We start from the raw sequence: 19,239 nt of genomic DNA, 5'->3' as shown, positions 1-19,239 counted from the left end.
ACTATTTATATCAGAGTATTTAGGCTTGAGGCTTAGCTCTGCTCTTTCACCTGATGGGTGTTTTAGCTTTCCCATCCCTAAAATAGTGGTGATTTTAGCCCCCAGCTCCTAACGGGAAGGATTAAATGAGTTAGACTAAAAAGGGGCCACGTGCCAGCACGCCAGTAATCCTAGCTACTCAGGAGGCTAAGATCTGAGGATTGCAGTTTGAAATCAGCCTGGGCAGAAAAGTCCATGAAACTCTGATCTCCAATAAACCACTCAGAAAAAGCTGGAAATGGCACTGTGGTTCAAGTGGCACAGTGCTAGCCTTGAGCGTGAAGAGGCTCAGGGACAGCACCTGGGTCCTGAGTTCAAGCCCTTGGATAGGCAAAAAAAAAAAGGAGTTTGTCAGCTTATGTACGCATGGCTAATATTTATGGGTTTTCTCTGGAGGTTAGTCGCAGGAGCTGGAGGACTCCCAAAGAGTGACTCACCAAGCCACAGGTGCACCTTGGGACTAACAAAGACAGCGTACAAAGGAACTGCAAGCCTAGGGCAGGGGGTTTAAGGAATGATGCCAGGTGAGACTTGCTTGTGTAAACTTGGAAAGGGACACACTCTGCCTTTGCTCCCTGTGCACCGGAATGCATGACCTTGGAACCAAAGGGAAGTCATCTTCAGGCTGCAGGGCTGACAACCATTATTTGTATCAGAGTACATGAAGCAAACCAAAGAAGCTCAATATCTGGGAGTTGGAAAAGGCAGGCAACAAAATCTACCTAATTACATCTAGAAATCTCTCACTATATATATACATCTGTATCTATATCTGCCTATCTATCTATCTATCTATCTATCTATCTATCTATCTATCTATCTATCTCTATGTATTGTGTGTATATGTGTGTGTGTATGAGAGAGATTCTATTTGATTTCCACCAAAAAACTCAAAGAAGGAGAGAAAACCCCCACTGTCTCAGAATCAAAGGAACAGACACCAGAGAAGAATTACATAGCAAAACTGAAAAGCAGAGGAGGGAGAATGTCTTTCATGTTTCTTCAAAAAGCCACAGCGATTTTGTAGTCAAGCACTTGTCTCATTTTCTCCCAAAGTGGCAGCACCAACATTTCTGCTCATCCTTGACTATCTCACGCTGCCTGTCAGTTGCTAGGCAACCCTAACAGCGAGCCAGCACATGTGAGCATACACCTTGCTTCCTGCCTCCCACAATGCATAGCTCTCATCATTGTTCTCACTGGGTTTGCCAATTACACGTAGGCACTCATGTCTTCTTAGCCAAGGGTTCTTCTTAAGGCTTTATCTTCTCACCTGCTTGGTGCCGTGCTAACATTTAAACACTATATGTGTCATCATGTCCCAATAATTCTTGTAACAACAAGCTGCTCATCAAATAAGAGATCATTTCATGGTAGGATCAAAACAGATGGAAGGCAAGATCTTATTAAAACCATAAATAACTTGCCATAAAAGCAAGCAGCCAAACAAAAGAGAAATTGCCAGCCAGTAAAACATTTGAAAAGTGTAAGTTAAAGCTAGTTTAAGTTTCTCTGAAAACTGACATCTGGTTGGATGTACTTATCTTGATGAAAGAGAATGACCTTGACCAATTGTCAATGTAAGCTCTTGCTGAGGTTAGAAAGAGCTGTCATCTGTGGAGAGATGTGGCTTATATAATATGTCATGGCATTACCTATGCAAACCAGATACAGGTTGCTCAAGCTGCTTTTGCAAATCTTAAGAGGCCTACTGAATGGGAGTCACTAAAAACCAAGTGATTAATGAACATTAAACACATCACACAGTTTAATGGGTAGTCTCCTCATGTGCATTCCATCACCATCCTCAGGGCATTCTATAAATCAGATAAGAACCCATATTATGATTTTAGGGCACGCCTGTAATCCTATCTACTCAGGAGGAGGCTAAGATCTGAAGATCCCAGTAAAGTTCTTCATTAGATACTCCTATCTCCAATTAAACACCCAAAAGCCAGAAGAGGAGCTGTGGCTCAAATGAGAGAATGCCAAGCATGAGCAAAAAAGCTAGGGGACAGTGTCCAGGCCCTGAATTTAAGATCTAGTATGCTGAAGACACACACACACACACACACACACACACACACACACACACACACACACGCACGCACGCACCCACAGAGAGCCTGTATTATAAATGAGTTTCCAAAATGTAAATGGCTACACTAGTACGTGGCAACCCAAATTAGGATGTGGATCTTCGGATCCCATCTCAGGTTATGTCCACAGAAGCATACTGCTGGTAACTAGTATTTCCACCCACGGACTCTGGGCTTTACATGTTAATAGGGCTAAAGCTACTAGACCCAGGAGACCAGTAGTGATGGCTTCAAGTTGAAGAGTGTGGAGGAGCTGAGAGCACAGGATGAGCTGTCTATACCCTTCTTCATATTGGGTGTTTACATTACCTATTTGAAAAGACAAAGTTTTTACAAGGGTTCCAATTCAAATACAGGCATGTGCCAAACAATGGCATTTCAGTCAGCAATGGATGCAAACCTAAATGGACACAATAAATTGAGCCTGCTTAACTACAAGTTTCATTCAGAGGGAGGATTTGAGATACACATTGAAGGAGTAGCATAATTGTTTCAAATAAGAGAAAAACAAAACCTGAGGAGCAGTCTGAAGGGAGTCTAAAGGCGTTCTCAGTTAACTCGTTTCAAATTTTCTGAGCCTCTGCAGAGCTTGTACTACGCCAGGCCCTGTATCTGTCCGTCTGGCAGCAAATGCAAGGACAAAACAAATAGTCACCAAAAGTTAGGATGAGTATTTTGGTAGGAAACAAAATACGATAATTATGGGCTCATTTTCTCTTAGAGTGAAGCAAAAACTTCTAACACAGAGTCTACTAAAACAGAAATTTCATTAAAGATGGTTTTAGTGTCGCTTGACGCTTCTCATTGATGCTGTAACTATAGCAACTCTAAACTAAAACATGACTCAGGGCTTCTGAAAAATATTCCAGTCAAAACCTAAATCACAACACAATGAAGGAGAGGAAAGAAAAAAAGATTGTGATTTGCTTTTATTTAAGACAGTAAATGGAACACTGAAGGCTAGCATTGTTAAAAGATCCTAGTTTCTGACCACCACTGGTTGGAGCTCTCACACTGGTGAAGTGTCAGTTGGATAAAACAGAATTCCTGTGTTCAGGAAGCTAAACTCCTCCACTTCTGGGCTGGGAAATAATAAGCAGGTCTGTATGAACCACAGCAAGAAGAGCACTTTGGAGGGGAGGAGATTTCTAAAGAAGGAAACCCGATCATCTGGGATGCTACTCATCTTTTCTTGAGACTATTATTTTTAACACATCTACATTCCCAAGTACACATGGTTGTTAAGCACAGCCAGGTGGCAGGGCTAAGTCCTTCTTGCAACCAGGCTGCTTCCTCTGCCTCCAGGTATAATGCAATTCTTAAACTGCCTTTGGAGCTTGCGCTTCAGAATGCAGAGGACAGTCAAGGGTTGTTTTTGCTCAGCGATGGAAAATAAACTTCGGTTTGGAAAACAGATAAGACATTATGTCAAGCCAAGTGTGCAGGATGAGATGAGGAACCACAGTGTGTAAGAAACACCAAAGAGGCTTGTAGATGAGGGCACTGAACAACAGGCCAATGGGGCCTTGTGGAAAAAAAAAACACACACTATTGGAGAATAAGCCAACGCAGACTCCATCAAAACCTTGTTTATGTTAGAAAGACTTCTGGAACAATCTTAAAAAGCACTCAATGATTCCAACCAATTCAAGTGATCACAGGCATGGATGTTGAACTGTTTTCCTCAGACCCATGACTAATAGAGCCTTGGGAACCCCATGAGGTATCACTGGCAATTCAGCCCCGAGAACAGGGCTACTGCTCAGAACCCCCTTTCAGTCAGAGGAGATCCCTGCTGCTTCTCCAACGCAGCCAAGCCCCGCATCCTCGCATTCCCCCAGCTACTCAGGCTCATGACGCTCTCCCTTCCTTTCCAGGTCTCTGTTTAAATGCCACCCCATCGACAAGGCCAACAAGGCCTTCCCTGGCCCTCCTATTTAATGGGCAGCCCCTTGCTCTACCTGGGCCCTCAGCACCCCAAAGCTGAAGCACGGTGCCTGTAGCCACACTTACTGTCTGTTTGAAACCATTTCCTAGCTTCCACAGTGATGTCCACGACCAACCGCATCTCTTCCCAGCCACACACACCTCCAGCTTAGGAGTCATTTTGAGGCCTCTCTCTTATTCCACTAGGTGCCAAACCTGGGCCACTCCATTACTGTAGACACCTCAAGCCAGCACCATCAGCTTCCAGTGAAGAAATCTGTACCAAGCCAGGCACAGGTGGCTCACGCCTGTAATGCTAGATACTCAGGAGGCTGAGATGTGAGGATCCCAGATGGAAGCCGGTCTAGGCAAGAAAGTCGGTAAGACTCTTGTTTCCACTAAAATCAGCAAAAAGTCAGAAGTGGAGCTGTAGCTCAAGTGATAAAAAGTGCCAGCTTTGAGTGAAAAAGGGGAGAGCAAGAGGTCCTGAGTTCAAGCCTTACACTGCATATGCGTGCACGTGCATGTATACACACACACACACACACACACACACACACACACACACACACACACACACACACAGTATGTACCAAAGCACCCTGCATTCCAGATGCCCTGCCAAGCACTGGGCATTGGGTGTGTCGCAGAAGATGGACAAGAACATGGCCTCAGATTCTACAGGGGAGCCAGATAATTCCACACACAGCCAAAGGCACAATGATGCTGCAGGAAGTCCTAGGTATTATGCAAGCCAGGAGGGCTTCTCAGAGAAAGGGATGTGTAAGTACTGAAGGGAAAGACAAAGTAATGGCTCTTAGTGAGAACCTTCCGGTATAGAATGATTAGAAAAGCGATACAGCTGGAATTAAATAATGTGTGCACTAAGATACTTGGCTTCAGTCAAACACGAACTCCACTGGTGCAGGAGGCCGGCATCTGTTAAGTCCTCCATTCCTATAGTGCCTTTGTGGGCAATTCATATTTTGAGTAATGTGTGGGACTGCCTCAACCCTGCAGCTTTATTCTCATCTGGGGAGAGGACAATGCAACCTCACAAGACCTTGTAATGACTGAACTGAACGAGACATGTAGGTGAAAGCCAGCTAACTGTTTGCCTGCAGAGTGCCAATTACATTCTTTCCCTGGGTGCCGGCAAGGTCTGACATTTTGATAGCGATCTCCCCGGTGACCGAGGGACTTAGCAGAGCTAGGGGACTGGATCAAGGGCCTGATAACAGGCTCTGAGGTTACTATGGGGCTTGGAGGTATAGTGTGATCTTAAGAGCTGCAAAGCCACTGTGAAGGGCTATGCTCCTATTCCTGTTATAGCAGATGGGGTTTTTATCCAATAGCTATGACCGATCTTGCTTCCTTAAGTAAGCAAGAGAGGCAGGTTGAGGAGGTTGAGAACCCACCCCTGTCTGGTGGCAAGTGCATGTAAGAGTGATCCGGAGCCCTTCACGCCAGACTTCCTGATTTCAGACTTCCGGAAATGGGTTTGGAGAGGGCCAGTGACTCAGATGGCAAGAGGCGCAGTTGAAATGTGGATGTGGTTCTACCTGACTCCAAAGCCCTGCTCTTCCTGCCATTCCATACAGTCTCTCTGGCCCCCTCCCCTGCCCCGGAACCCCAGCGGGGCCTCTTCCTACCAGCTCTTCCCCACAGAGAAATGCTGTCATCTCTCCACGTGGCCAAGCCTGGCTGCCCACATCCGCCCTCATCCTTCAGTGCTTCCCAAGATGACAAAACTGCCAAGCTCTCTGTGACCAGGCCTAGCCCCAACACCCCAGCATCCTGGCATCCCACACGTTCTCCGGCTGAGGGCCTGCATCAGCTGCTCTGCTGCCAACCATGCTTTTCCCTGGGAGGGCTGGGGCCTTCCTGCCCGTCAGCCTCAGCCTGAGCATTAACCTCCGAAGGCTGCCTTCCCTGATGGCTCTGGGCATGCTTCCACGCATCACACTTGCGGCTGGCCTTACCTGCCATTTCCATGTTTACTTGCACATTGTGTGCCTCCTCTATTCCACTCAGCCTGAAATGTAAGCTCTACTAGAGTCAATTTGCGTTTCTCGTTCCCTCTGGTACAAAGCCTGACCCACAGAAGGTGATTATCTGCTAGCTATAGAAAGGCAGGCCCTTCACTCATCCTCTGAACTAGAATGCAGTCCAAAGTTAGTGTCTTGAGTAGCAGGACCTATCATTAGAGTCCCTAAATACAACTAGGTCCTAATCCCACTTAAATCCCAACTCATCCCCACTCACACAGATCCTGTGTCTGTGTCTCATTAGGGTTTTTGTTTTGGGGTAGTACTGAGGTTTGAACTCAGGGCTTTATGCTTTGCTAGGCATTTGTTCTACTGTCATCTTTTGCTCTGGTTATTTCTGAGACAGGGCCTCCCTTGTTCCTGGACCAACCTGGACTGGGATCCTATTTTACACATTCCACTGTGGCTAGGATGACAGGCATAGGCTACTCGGCCCAGCTGTGGTTGTGATGGAATCTTGTTAACTTTTTTTGGCCTGGGCTGGCTCAGATGAGGTGATTTTCCTGATCTCCAACTTCTGCCTCACTAGGATCACAGGCATGAACACCAGTGCCTAGCTTCATTCGACTTCTTGAATGCAGAACCATGTCTCATCACCCTACAATGCCATTAATTTTCGTGAAGCACGTGCTGAGTATTGTGAAGTACTGAAGAAGATGGCTGGGTCTCTGAGCTGCACAGGTTTCTAACTGGTGTGGAGGTGACGCTGACTGTGAGAGTAGAAAATGACTTTGTGCGGTTAATTATCAGGAGGGGGACCAGATATTCCTCAGAGAGCTGGAACCCTTGGGAGAGGTGGGGAGCAATGCTGGCCAGTGGGGCATTGAATACAAAAGCACTGCAAAGCTGGGCACAGAAGAGCCTTGGTCCCTTCTGTCATGCTATAATGGAAAACCTGAGGGAGATGAGAGGAGGAAACAGGAGGGTTGGAATCTATTCCTTTATCAGGAGCTCACTTCTCTGCCAACTACCCCAGTCCCTCAATAATGGTATCTCTCCATTTGTGAGGATAGTTCATCACTGCCTGGAGGTCCCACCTTTCAACCTGGCTGCACTGGGGATTAAGTTTCCAACAAATGACCCTCTGGGAGGACCCAGGAGACCACAGACATCAGCCTTATTATAAACAGAGGAACTGTGCCTGCCAAACACAGGCGGGGCGGAGGGGGGGGGGGGATAGAGGTGAAGCAGTTAATTTGAGTGGACCTGTTGTCAGTAGTGACCTGACACCTGAACTGAGGTTACACTCTTGTCCATGAATTCATCAGATTCAGCTTGAGATTGTGGAGGTGTTTTCTAGCCTGTGGATTAAGTCCTTGGCACCTCATACCACCCCAGGGCCTATGCAGCTCAAGGACTTGGAGGCTCACAGAAACTCCTTAGGGAAGAACACTGTTCTGTGGTGAACACGATCATTTCATCTAGTATAAGCTCATACTAAAGTTTGAGCTCCAATTCTCCTCTACAGGGCCAGACACAGCAGTGAGTGAGAGAGCTCTGAGGATTTCAAAGAGATAGGGGAAGGAAAGACGAGCAGATGCTGAAGACTCAGGGCCTGTTGCTTGCTCTTGCCAGGTGTTTTGGCTCAAGGCTGGTGCTCTATCACTTGAGCTACAGCTCCACTTCTGAGTTTTGGCTGGTTAATTGGAGATGAGTATCTTGGACTTATCTGCCCGAGCTGGCTCCCAGATCATGATCCTCAGATCCCAGCTTTCTGAATAGCCAGGATTACAGGCATGAGCCATGGGGCCTGGCTAGTTTTATTTCTAAGTGCTTCTTTTGCCTAAAGTCCCTTCACAAGTACCATTATTTTTTTTTTTTATGAGTGCTGTAACTTTTTTTTAAATGGCACATAGTATACAGTAGTAGTTTTATAGAGTTTGACTTAGAAATGTACAAAAGTTGAGTATTAAAGAGGAATCGTAATAGAAAGCTCCATGGTTAAAGACTGTTAAAGTTCTCTTCCTTTAGCTATCCTCTCTCTCTTTCTTCTTCAAAGTAAAAGGGGGAAAAACTTGAAAAAAATTCTTTCTGTGATACTTTAATTAGTTGGTACTGACATCAGTTATGTTACTGAGTCATGAAGAAATGCCCAGTGGTTGAGCTTCTGCTAATGTCCCAGTCACAGCTCTATTTTCAAAGGGCAAAGCAATTTACCTTCCTTTCAAATACAGACACAAAAATGCCAGTGTCAGGGGTTCCTTACAGGGATGGAGAAAAGGTCCTAAAATTAGATTATGATGATCATTGCACAATTCTGTGAATATGTGAAACCATTACATTGTAGACTTTCAGTGGGACGATTTTATGCCAGATGAATCATTTTAGTAAAGACATTTTTTAAAGAGGTCACCTAGGAGATTTGATTGCTGAAGTTTAAATTACCTATGTAGAAACTAATGAAGGAGAAAATTAATTTAAACATTGCGTATTTCTTCTGTATTTACCCAAAATGTCAATTTTTTTCCCGTCTTCATGATTACCACAGCAAGGCATAACAGATATAAATATAAAGTGTATGCAAATCTTATAAAGACGGACAGGAAATATCAGGCAGTGATCATATACCCTACTAGGGGCCTCCTTGATGGGAGCCCATATGATATAAATAGGCTGAAAGATAGTGACAATTCACAGATCAGTGTTGAGCAACCCACTCAAGAGATGGGCATTACAGCCAGAGTGAAGAGTTCCTGCAATCAGGAAATGTAAGGGCCACTCACCTTGTGACGAGGAACCATGCGATTCTGCTGAAGTCTGGTGAGGCCCGCAGGTATGTCTTGATATGTGGCATGGCATTGCTGCGGCCAGATGTTTCAGCTGACCACTTACTATAGTGACAGAAGATAAGTGATTAGTTAGCAAATAATCCCAAATGGGAGGTGGTTTTTGCCTGTAATTCCAACTACTCAGGAGGTAGAGATCAGGAGGATGGTGGCTGGAAGCCAGCCTGGGCGAAAACTTCATAAGATGGCCTCTCAACGAAACAAGCTGGGCATGGTGGTGTATTCTTGTCACCCCCACTGTGTGAGGGACCATAGGTAGGAGGATCATAGTTGGAGGCCAGCTCCAGCCAAAATAATGAGACTTATCTTAAAAAAAAAAATAACCTAAAAGCAAACAGAGTTGGGGGATATGACTCAAGGGATAGAATACCCGCCTAGCATTCAGAAAGCCCCGAGTACTGCCAAACAGAAAAAACAAAATCAGGGCTGGGGATATGGCCTAGTGGCAAGAGAGCTTGCCTCGTATACATGAGGCCCTGGGTTCAATTCCCCAGCACCACATATACAGAAAACGGCCAGAAGTGGCACGGTGGCTCAAGTGGCAGAGTGCTAGCCTTGAGCAAAAGGAAGCCAGGGACAATGCTCAGGCCCTGAGTTCAAGGCCCAGGACTGGCCAAAAAAAAAAAAAAAGAAAGAAAGAACAAAATCAAGATGGTCATAATCCTAATATTAGGGAACAAATGCATAAAGAGCAAAATCCTGTAGTCTGTGAAATAGTAGGAGCACATTTCTGTGACTTGTGATAACATCCTAAACAATTTAGACAACAGAATAATATGATCCTTTTAGAAAGTAGGTATGTCAAAAAAGGAAATTCAGCATTGTTCCCCAAAGCACCTCGATCCTCTTGGCATACTATCTTTTTCACGCTCACACACACACACACACACACACTTGAGCAGATCCATTATTTCTGTTGTGCTTTTATCTGCACCTGTGGACATGATGCCCGGACCGTGAACTCCTCAAGGTAAGAATCGAAGTCCCACACTGTGCTGAGCAGGGGCTTCGGAAAGCTTGTCAAATCAAACAAATACAAAGGGGACAAAATGTAGTCACCAACGAGTTGAAAAGGATGCAGGGCTTTCATCTTGGCTTTGCATTCTGTTTCTTAGCTCCCAGCACTGCAGGTCTACGGTGTCACGGGAGCGCGAGCCCTTCTCCCAGGCCATCATGCTTACTATAAGACAAGAGGGCTGTTCCTTGGCCTGCAAGTGCAGAATTAGGACGAGGGAGGCCTACCACGTTTTGCAAGTGAATTTAGTCATCTGAGTCTGAAAGGAGCTCAATATAAGGTCCTCGTAAGGGACCAAGTACTGAGGAAAGGCTCGAGGATGACACACACAGGTGCAGAGGAAAGCCACTGACATGTAATCCTGCCTTCACTTCCAGCTCCCCCAGTGCAAAAAACCCCTACTGAAGGAAGCATAGGATTGGGCCAAACCAAGGACATTCCTTCCCTCTTCCATCCATTAGTTCACTGGACCTTGGAAACATTGAAAATTCTGTCTTGGTTCCCTGGAACAGTGGCCTGAGCTCCACCCCAGGTTAAGCTCAGCCACGCCCCACCCCAGGGCAGACAGAAGGGTTCTGTCCGGATTCCAGCAAAGCCAGAGAAAAGGCTACTTATGCAAATATAAACTACCCCAACAAGGGCTTTGTATTTATCATTTTCTCTGCATGCCAATATTTAAATAGAAGCCTCATGGAGATAAGTTTTACTCCTTGGTATTAAAAACCTATTCTAAAAATATTTCCAAAACCTTGTTTTTAAATTATTTCTATCAGTAACATATGCAGATGAAGGGAGAGGGCTATATTACATAAGGTTCCTTTTTTTAACCAAATAGATTGACAGAAATAACATCCTTACTCCTAAAGAAGTAATAGCAGGATTCTGGACCAATTACTTACTGGAAGTAGGAATGTAGCCAGCCTTGTTTCTCTGCTGTCTGGATGCTGTAAGGAAGAGAGCCTCCGGCTTTTAAAAGAAGAAAAAGAAAACAAGTAAACAAAAAATAACAAACTTCGATTTGAGCTTCCTCACTAAGACGAATATCGATAATGAGCAGTGAGTGAGAAGGTAAATGAAAATAAACTTATGGTTTCATCTGAAGGAATTTTTCTTTTTTTGTGTGTGCCAGTGCTAGGGCTTGAACTCATGACCTAGGCACTATCTCTTGACTTTTTTGCTAAAGGCTGATACTCTACCACTTTAAGCTTTTTGGTGGTTAATTGGAGATAAGGGTATCTGACTTTTGTGCCTGGACTACCTTCAAACAGTGATTCTCGGATCTCAGCCTCCTAGGCAGTTGGGCTTACAGGTGTGAGCCACCATACTTGGCTTAGAAGCCAATTTTTATGTATCTTAGAAAGGAAGGAAACTCCATTGTAGATTCATCAGTGATTTTCCTAACATGTTGAACTTTGCCAGTCATCTATGTCTAGAGATTAGAAATAACTCCAACACCCAATAAGGCATGTCCTGGCTCCTACTGCAAATAAGTACAACTACAGTCCATTTTCATTCAAACCAGTTAAAGTGGCTTGATTGAAAATACCACATTCTTCCCCATTACAAGTGCACATTAAGTAGATCTAGCTTATTAGAGGTACAGAAAAATTATAAGGAGAAAAACTACCATTATGTCTAAGAGTCTTTGTGAAGTAATTTTAGTTTTGCCATTAAAAAGCAACAAATAGGCTACTGTACTCGGAACATTTTGAGGTTTTTTTTTTTTTCCTGACATGGTTACATCTAACTCGTTAAGTAATAAATGGGCTGAATTAGTTGTAATTTAGTGCATTCTGCTTTCAGTCCTCAGCGATGCTAATTAGATTGCTTTTTTCCACAGCACTCACTCGCTGGGATTTTACTTCACACCACTTGATTGCACTGTGCGGGGTGCTGTGAATTCCACACAGAAGTTTAGTGCTCAGCAGTGGATTTAGGGAAATGAACGGAAGATATCTGCAAAGTAAAACTCCGGGCATTTGTAGAGGAAGACCCTGAAAAAAAAAAATCAGACCTAGCAATGAAGGTACTGCTATACAGCAATAATCATAAATTCTAGATCTTAAGTAGTTTATCTGTATCAGGAGTAACACTCGTCAAGATGCACCACACTCATAAGCTGACTTATTAAATTGAAACTCCTTTGTGCAACTACTTAAGAAACAAACAAACAAAAACATTAACTGTATGAGGTATTCAAATTTGGAAGGGCCGCCCAAGCACCTGAGTCCCAGGCAGGAAGAAAGCAGAAGTAGAGGACACAAGGTGTTAGCCAAGGCACTGGGTACTAGAGGAGGCTGACTGTAGATGAACATCTTATCAAGCAATACATTGGACACCTTATTGGTAAAAATGAGTAGAACAAGGATGCACAGGGCTACTGTGAGGAATACAGAATACATGCCAGCCACCTAACTCGGGGCACCATCTCTGGCAAACCTAGTTTATGACCCTTATCCCGTTCAGAGCAAACCATCTCATTTCAGGCTATTCTCTCTCTCTCTCTCTCTCTCTCTCTCTCTCTCTCTCTCTCTCTCTCTCTCTCTCTCTCTCTCTCTCTCCCTTTCTCCCTCCCCTCCCCTTTTTCTTTCATCCAAAATTGGGTTTCAAACTTGTTACCTGAACTTTGGCTCACTGGCTAGCACTATACTAACTGAGCCACGCTTCCATCCCATCTCTGCATTTCTAACCAGTATTGGTAAACATTTTCCCATGACATTTATGAGACATACACAGACCCACAGCTGAGACTATGTCCCCAGCAATTACCAGGGTATCCTTCTAAGCTGGTCCGCACGTTTTCCACAGAAGGATAGATCTATAAAGAAGAATGATGATAAGATGAATAATCAGGATAGATCTAATAATAATTAAGATGATGAATCAGAAAAGAGAAAGACAATAAAACTTGGAATGTGCTGTGTTGAAAAAAAAAAAAGAAATCATGATCAGGTGTCAAGAACATGCAAATCTCAATTGATTTGAGGATCTCAGCTCCAAGAGATCCTGAGATCCTAAAATCTCAGCTCCAAGCCAGCCAGGGCAGCAAAGTCTGTGAGACTCTTTTCTCTAGTTAATCACAGAAAAAGCCAGAAGTGGCACTGTGGCTCAAGTGGTAGAATGCCACTTAAGCAAAAGGAGTACAGGGACAGTGCCCAGGCCCAGAGTTCAAGCCTCAGACCAGCAAAAAAAAATTTAAAAAAAGAAAGAAAGAAAATCCTTAGTCTAAAGTGAAGGAATGGGGGGTCGGGGGGGGGGGTGGGGAACGACACTTACTGTCTAAAAAAGCAAATGTACTCACTACCTGACTTAGGAAATGGTAACCCCTCTCTGTACAACACCTTAATAATAACAATAAAATTATGTGTTAAAACAGAAAACACTTAGTCTAAAACAAACTAAGTTCCCGTTTTAATAAGAGTTCTCATCTCACTGAAGGAAAAAGGGAACATGTAGTAATTAAGCCCTACGAAGTGTGTATATGTGTGATAGAAAAATTATACTTTGATTTGAATACTTTCTCCTCTGAAATGCCAAATTAATGCTGAGTTGAATGTAAAATTAACCGGCTCACAGGTCTCTAAGTAATTAATAGAGCTCCTTGTTCTGCTGGCACTATTACACTGAATAGTTCCCCCTGCATCACTGGCTTAACAACCTGAAAGGAAGAAGGGAAACACTACAGGCCAGACTGGGGCTGAAAGAACACAAGCCAGCCAACCTTCAGCACTGGCTGATAGTAAATCACTCAATTAAAAATGACAACACTAGCACTAGGGATGTGGCTTAGTGGTAGAGTGCTGGCCTAGCATGCACGAAGCTCTGAGTTCGATTCCTCAGCACTACATAAACAGAAAAATCCAGAAGTGGCGCTGTGGCTCAAGTGGTAGAGTGCTAGCCTTGAGCAAAAAGAAGCTCAGGGACAGTGCTCAGGCCCTGAGTCCAAGCCCCAGGACTGGAAAAAACAAACAAACAAACAAACAAAAAACATGACATTAACCCTGATCTCTCCAGGTTAAAATTACTGGAAAAAAACAAAAGCAAAAAAACCAAACCAAACCAAACCCAAACCCCACCATCCATGGCCAAGAAGATTGCTTTTCAATCTTTCTCCAGAGAATACAAGTAAATTAACTGGAAGAGGAAGAGAACTCACCAAATGAAGGGGAGTGGCACTTTTTCCTGGCATTTTGCTTTGCTCCCCCAGCGTGACCAAGCTCTCCTTGAACTCAGAACACAGCCATTTGGACTCATCGGCCCCCAACGAGCCAATGCTTGAAAACTGGCCCACTATTGGCCAGCACTCGGCTTTAGGGGTAGGTGAGGCATGTTCCTTCAGAAGCTGCCGGAGAATAAAAAGAAGTGCTGCAGTCACTTGGGGATGAGAGCAGACATGCGCAATGCCTCAGGAGATGGGCCTAATTTGCTAAGAAATGCTAGAGAGATTAGAAATCAACTTCGTACCCACGTTTATGCGGTTCTCGTCTTTAAGAAAGAAGTACTAAAAAGTACGTAATGTTTTTCAAAATAGTAGGAAGGCAGAGGTGTTTTGACTTTCCAAAATTCGCTGATTTGAACTAAAAACAGAGATAGATTAAAAAAAAATAATGGATTATAGGCTTAGGCCTATAATCAATCCTAGCTACTCAGGAGGCTGAGATCTGATGATCATGATTTGGAGCCATCCAAATCTTATTTCCAATTAAGCAGTAAAAAGCCAGAAGTGGAAGCTTGGGGGAACCAGCTGTGTTAAAAACAAACAAAACAGCAACAACAAAAAACCTAACCAAGCCAGAGCTCAAGCCCCAGTTCCGGCACACAGATACCATATACACAAGAAACAAAAACTGATTTTGCTTAGACGCCAGCCCCATCCCCAAGATACGTTATTATATGTGTGCAAGTATCCCATGATCTAAAAGAGTAGGTTCTAAGTATTTCAGATAAGGGCTGATCAGCTGGAAATTTATTGATAGAGTAAGATGTAAGCCTTTCAGAAAGTCACTGGAGGCAATTCACTAAGCCTGGCCAATGGTCCAAAGAAAAATGAAGAAAACATCCATCTTGAACTTCTTGTTTTATCACCAACTTTTCTTTGTTCATTTTCATCCCAGCAACAAATGCCATTTTAAAATAACAGCTTCCTTAAGGATACTGCACTGGGCTTGTGAACAACATATAAATGAATTTGGATGTTAAAAATTCCTTTTTTCTTTTTCTGAAGTACTGAGGTTCGAATTCAGGGCTTCGTGCTTGCTAGGTACTTGAGCCATGCCTCTCCCTCTTTTTGCTTTATTTTTTTGGATAGGATCTCTTGTTTCTGTCCCTCCCCAGCTTTCTACTTCATGAATTCTGCGCAGCTAGGATTACAGATGTGCACCACTACGTATGTTAATAATTCTTGATATGTTGACAAACAAAAGCTACAATAGTTGTGTGCACAGGAAGCCTGTAATTATCTTTAATATGAGGAACATAAAAATCTAAGCAAAAAGGCCATATATACTTATGCCATTTAGGACAGTGTAGAGGCAAAAAACAAAAATAACCCCCCTGAAAAAAACCAACCAATCATAACAAAACAAGAAAACTCCTCAAATGCCCCATCTCCCCAAACCAAACCCAAACCATCTTAAAATTACTGAAAATTATAGTTAGACAATCAATTTATTGCTTGCTTTTCTCCATGAATTTTACTGGAAATACTGTGAAGTTATCATTAAAATGTACAAACATAGATGAAAATGGAGCAAGAATATACATTAATTTTTAAAGCAATGTTAAAATAGTAAATGTTCTATTACCTTCCTAAGCCTAAAATGGCCCCAGTTATCTTTATGACTTCCTTGAAAGCGTCCCGGAGTCGAACCAATTAGGTAAACACTAAAAATAAAATAAAATAATAAAACAATAAATAAAAATAAAATCTAAGTTATTAAACACAGTGACCTGCTTTAGCAGCTGAGTCAAAAAACCTCCACGGAAACCATATAATCCTGAGAGGTTTCGGGGCCACCATTTCTTCTTTGTGCCTCCTGAAGTATAATAGATTCTCATCAACTCAATTGGCAAGTCCGCTCAGCAGTAAGGCTCACAGCTACAACTGTGAAGAAGCCACTAGTTTTAGGAGTGACCCTGTGGGAGGCTTAAGATCCACTGCCTCTTTTAACACCTGAGAGCCCTGAGATGCAGACAGCAGCCAAATCTTCTTTCACCTGCTCCTCTCCTCATGAAGCACAAATACTCCCCAGCCCTTCCGGAGGCCCTGTGTTCTAGACTTGCAAGCCAAGAAGCTATAGCAGGCTGCCGAGTTGGTAAAACAACGCAGGCGCACACACATGCACACGTGTGCGCATGCACACACATACTTTGTCTCGGAGAGGTCGTGCTCTTGGATGGTGTCGATCCACTCCTGGAGAGCGGGGTCGTTGTAAGCCAGCAGGTAGCTGATGAGATCAGCTTTAAAATGTGTTCTGGATTCTCCACCTCCGTGGGCTCCATGGTCAATTCGTGGGTACAGGGGGCTCAACCAGATTCTGAAATGGAAAGCAAACAGACCCTAACCAACCTTTAATGGCCGGGAGCACAAATGATCATAAAGCTCCTTTTGTACTGATTATGCGTTCTCCCTGAGGGAAGGGATTCCTCACCACGTGTCTTCTCGTGGTTCTATTTTTTTGCCAGTCCTAGGCCTTGGACTCAGGGCCTGAGCACTGTTCCTGGCTTCTCTTTGCTCAAGGCTAGCACTCTGCCACTTGAGCCACAGCGCCCCTTCTGGCCGTTTTCTATATATGTGGTGCTGGGGAATCAAACCCAGGGCTTCATGTATATGAGGCAAGCACTCTTGCCACTAGGCCATATTCCCAGCCCCTTTTTGTGGTTCTTAGGACATAGAAATCACAGCTGCACACACCACTCTGCTGGCGTCCCATCCAAGTCACATTTATTTTTGGATGCCTAGCCATGAATCTACCATCATGTGCATACCCGTGTAGCTCTTTGGCCAAATGGGAAATAAGAAAGAAATAAAAAATGATCCCAGCTAAGAAAAACACATGTACAATCTATTTTCCATAAACAAATCCATTTTCATAATGAATATGTTGCAATGGTTTAAGATATTTTCCTATCATATACCTTTTGGCTTTTATGACAAGGATATATCACACTTAATATAATGTTAAGAGTCAACCTCAAACTTTGTAAGCACTTAAAAAGTTTTCCTATTGTCCTTTTCTGGTGGGGCTATGGAGGAGTGCCCAGCTCCAAGCTGGCAGCCCAGAGACCTGGTACAGAAGCCATGGGGAGGGGGAGTGGCAGAGGCCTGGAGGACTGACTGGGTGTGAACTCAGTGGACCCAAGTCCCCGTGGCTGCGGCTTTTAGAGAGCGGGCGCAGACATCTGAACCCTAACTCAGTTGGAATGACACTGAACTTGGAGAGACACATGTAAGGGGGACGCCTGAGTACCAGAGCACATCTGTGGTGTGTGGCTCACAGGCCGAGCAGGCCCAGGGCTCTGCAGCTGGAGGGCCGGGAGGACTCTGATTTCAACTCCACCCCAGGTGTCACCAAGCCTTGGGAGAGCTCAGTGTGAGGAAGGATGCTCTGAATTAGTTCTGGCCCAGCCATGTCCTGGGGCCACGTGAGCAGAGGAGGGCCCTGAAACGGTGCTACACAAATGTCTGCATTTCTCCCAATACAGAAAGCTGGCACACGGCGCTTTGCTAGGGCGGGCAGAGACGAGTGGAATGGCTCACGTGAAAGGATAAGGAAAGCCGCTCACAGTGGAGAGCTTAAAAGGGAGGAAAGAAAGAGCTGGACTTCATTTGAAGGCAGCCCTAAAATCCCCTTTAATAAAAACCTCCCTGTTTAAAAAGGTTTCAAAAACTACATCTATCTGTAAACTACTTAGTGATAATAAATTTAAGAAGTAAAAAACCCCCAAATACCCTACACATAAGAGCAAAGAGGAATAATAAAAATCAAGTGAGGCACCAGTGGCTCACGCCTGTAATCCTGTCCACTCAGAGGCTGAGATCTGAGGATTGATGTATGAAGCCAGCCTGGGCAGACAAATCCCCGAGACTCTTATTTTCAACTAACCAGCAAAAAGTCAAAGTGGAGTCACGGATAAAATGGAAGAGCATCAGCCTTGAGGGGAAAAAAAAAAGGGGGGGAGCGGCCTTGAATTCAAGACCTAGTATCAGCAAAAACCAAAACCAAATCCTAACCCTCTCAAATTCAGTTCTTCTTGTACAGTTTCACACCAAATTACCATCCTGAGTTTTCCCTTGATACCTGCTTGGGAACTAAACACAAGGGTGGTAAGTTCTGCCAGGGAAAGGATGGGTTTCATTTTGCAGTCTCTTTCTTGGCTCAGGTCCTTTGCGCATGCTGCTCAGTCTACCTGGCTGGAGAGTATGTGAGCAGGAGCTCATTTTCTATAGAAACCGGGTTGGGTGGGGGGAAACAAAACGACTGTGCAGGGAGCTATGTTTATAATAATGGCAGATGTGGATGAATGATTATATGATTACACCTTAAGAGGGTGGAATGGGGCGGGGGAGGAATAACGGACACTGGGGGGGCTGAATGTGGCTCACGGGTACAGCGCTTGTCTAGTGAGTGTGAGGGCCTGGGTTCATTCCCCAGCAACCACCAATAAAAGCCCCCAAACAACATACTCCCCCCGCCGAAAAAGCGCAACTCTTTCTGCACGCGGCTCCTTTCAATGCCCTCTATCCGCTGTTTGTGCAGTTAAACAACACAAAATGAACGCCCTGGCTTTTGACCCTTCCCAGCACAGGAAGCCATCACCGGTTAGTGCGCAGGCGCAACGAACCCTTGGGTTTTCTGGTGCCAGTCCTCTCGGATGAGGTTGGAGGTGTGGATGACGACGCGGAGGCCTTCTTCGTACCGCAAGAGCATCATCTTTCTGCGAAGACGGAAAGGGAGCAAAAAAGCAGTAAGAGGATTTTTCAGAGTTATGCGATGCCTTTCTGATGCAGATGCAAAAGCTAGAGGAATTCCTGAGCCCTTATAGATCACCCAAGCGTCTATCAAACTTGATAATCTGCCCTTCTGGAAGTCTGTCTCAGAGACAGGTAGAAAACCACCTTCAGAACATCTCAGAATAGTTGGTGGTGAATTTTCACTCCAGGTGGCTGGTTCCGGCAGAGCTTTGTCCTCAGGCCTGGCTCATTATTTTTGTTATTATTGTTGTTGTTGTTGCCTTTTAAGGCGAGGCAAGCACTCTACCACTGAGCTACTAGGGGCCCTAACCTGGCTCCTAGGGTCTATTGGACATCACACAAGGATGGACAA

The 19,239-nt window shown here is 44.3% G+C and overlaps 1 protein-coding gene across 4 annotated transcripts in view; it reads right to left on the bottom strand.

Moving 5' to 3' along the window:
• Window positions 1-19,239, bottom strand: part of Tdp1 (tyrosyl-DNA phosphodiesterase 1) — a 64,816-nt gene that overhangs the window by 25,420 nt on the left and 20,157 nt on the right. For all 4 annotated transcript variants that reach the window (XM_048361934.1, XM_048361933.1, XM_048361930.1 and 1 more), the window contains exons 7-13: window positions 18,758-18,850; window positions 16,282-16,449; window positions 15,718-15,796; window positions 14,070-14,255; window positions 12,683-12,731; window positions 10,813-10,879; window positions 8,836-8,943 (exon numbers count right to left, since the gene is read on the bottom strand). In XM_048361934.1, the coding sequence (XP_048217891.1) occupies window positions 8,836-8,943; window positions 10,813-10,879; window positions 12,683-12,731; window positions 14,070-14,255; window positions 15,718-15,796; window positions 16,282-16,449; window positions 18,758-18,850 (750 nt within the window). The remainder of the gene's footprint in view (window positions 1-8,835; window positions 8,944-10,812; window positions 10,880-12,682; window positions 12,732-14,069; window positions 14,256-15,717; window positions 15,797-16,281; window positions 16,450-18,757; window positions 18,851-19,239) is intronic.

Source organism: Perognathus longimembris, chromosome 14 (genome assembly GCF_023159225.1).
Source record: "Perognathus longimembris pacificus isolate PPM17 chromosome 14, ASM2315922v1, whole genome shotgun sequence".
Lineage (NCBI taxonomy): Eukaryota > Metazoa > Chordata > Mammalia > Rodentia > Heteromyidae > Perognathus > Perognathus longimembris.
The sequence above is the reverse complement of the archived record's forward strand: the minus strand, read 5'-3'. Positions and strand labels throughout refer to the sequence as shown.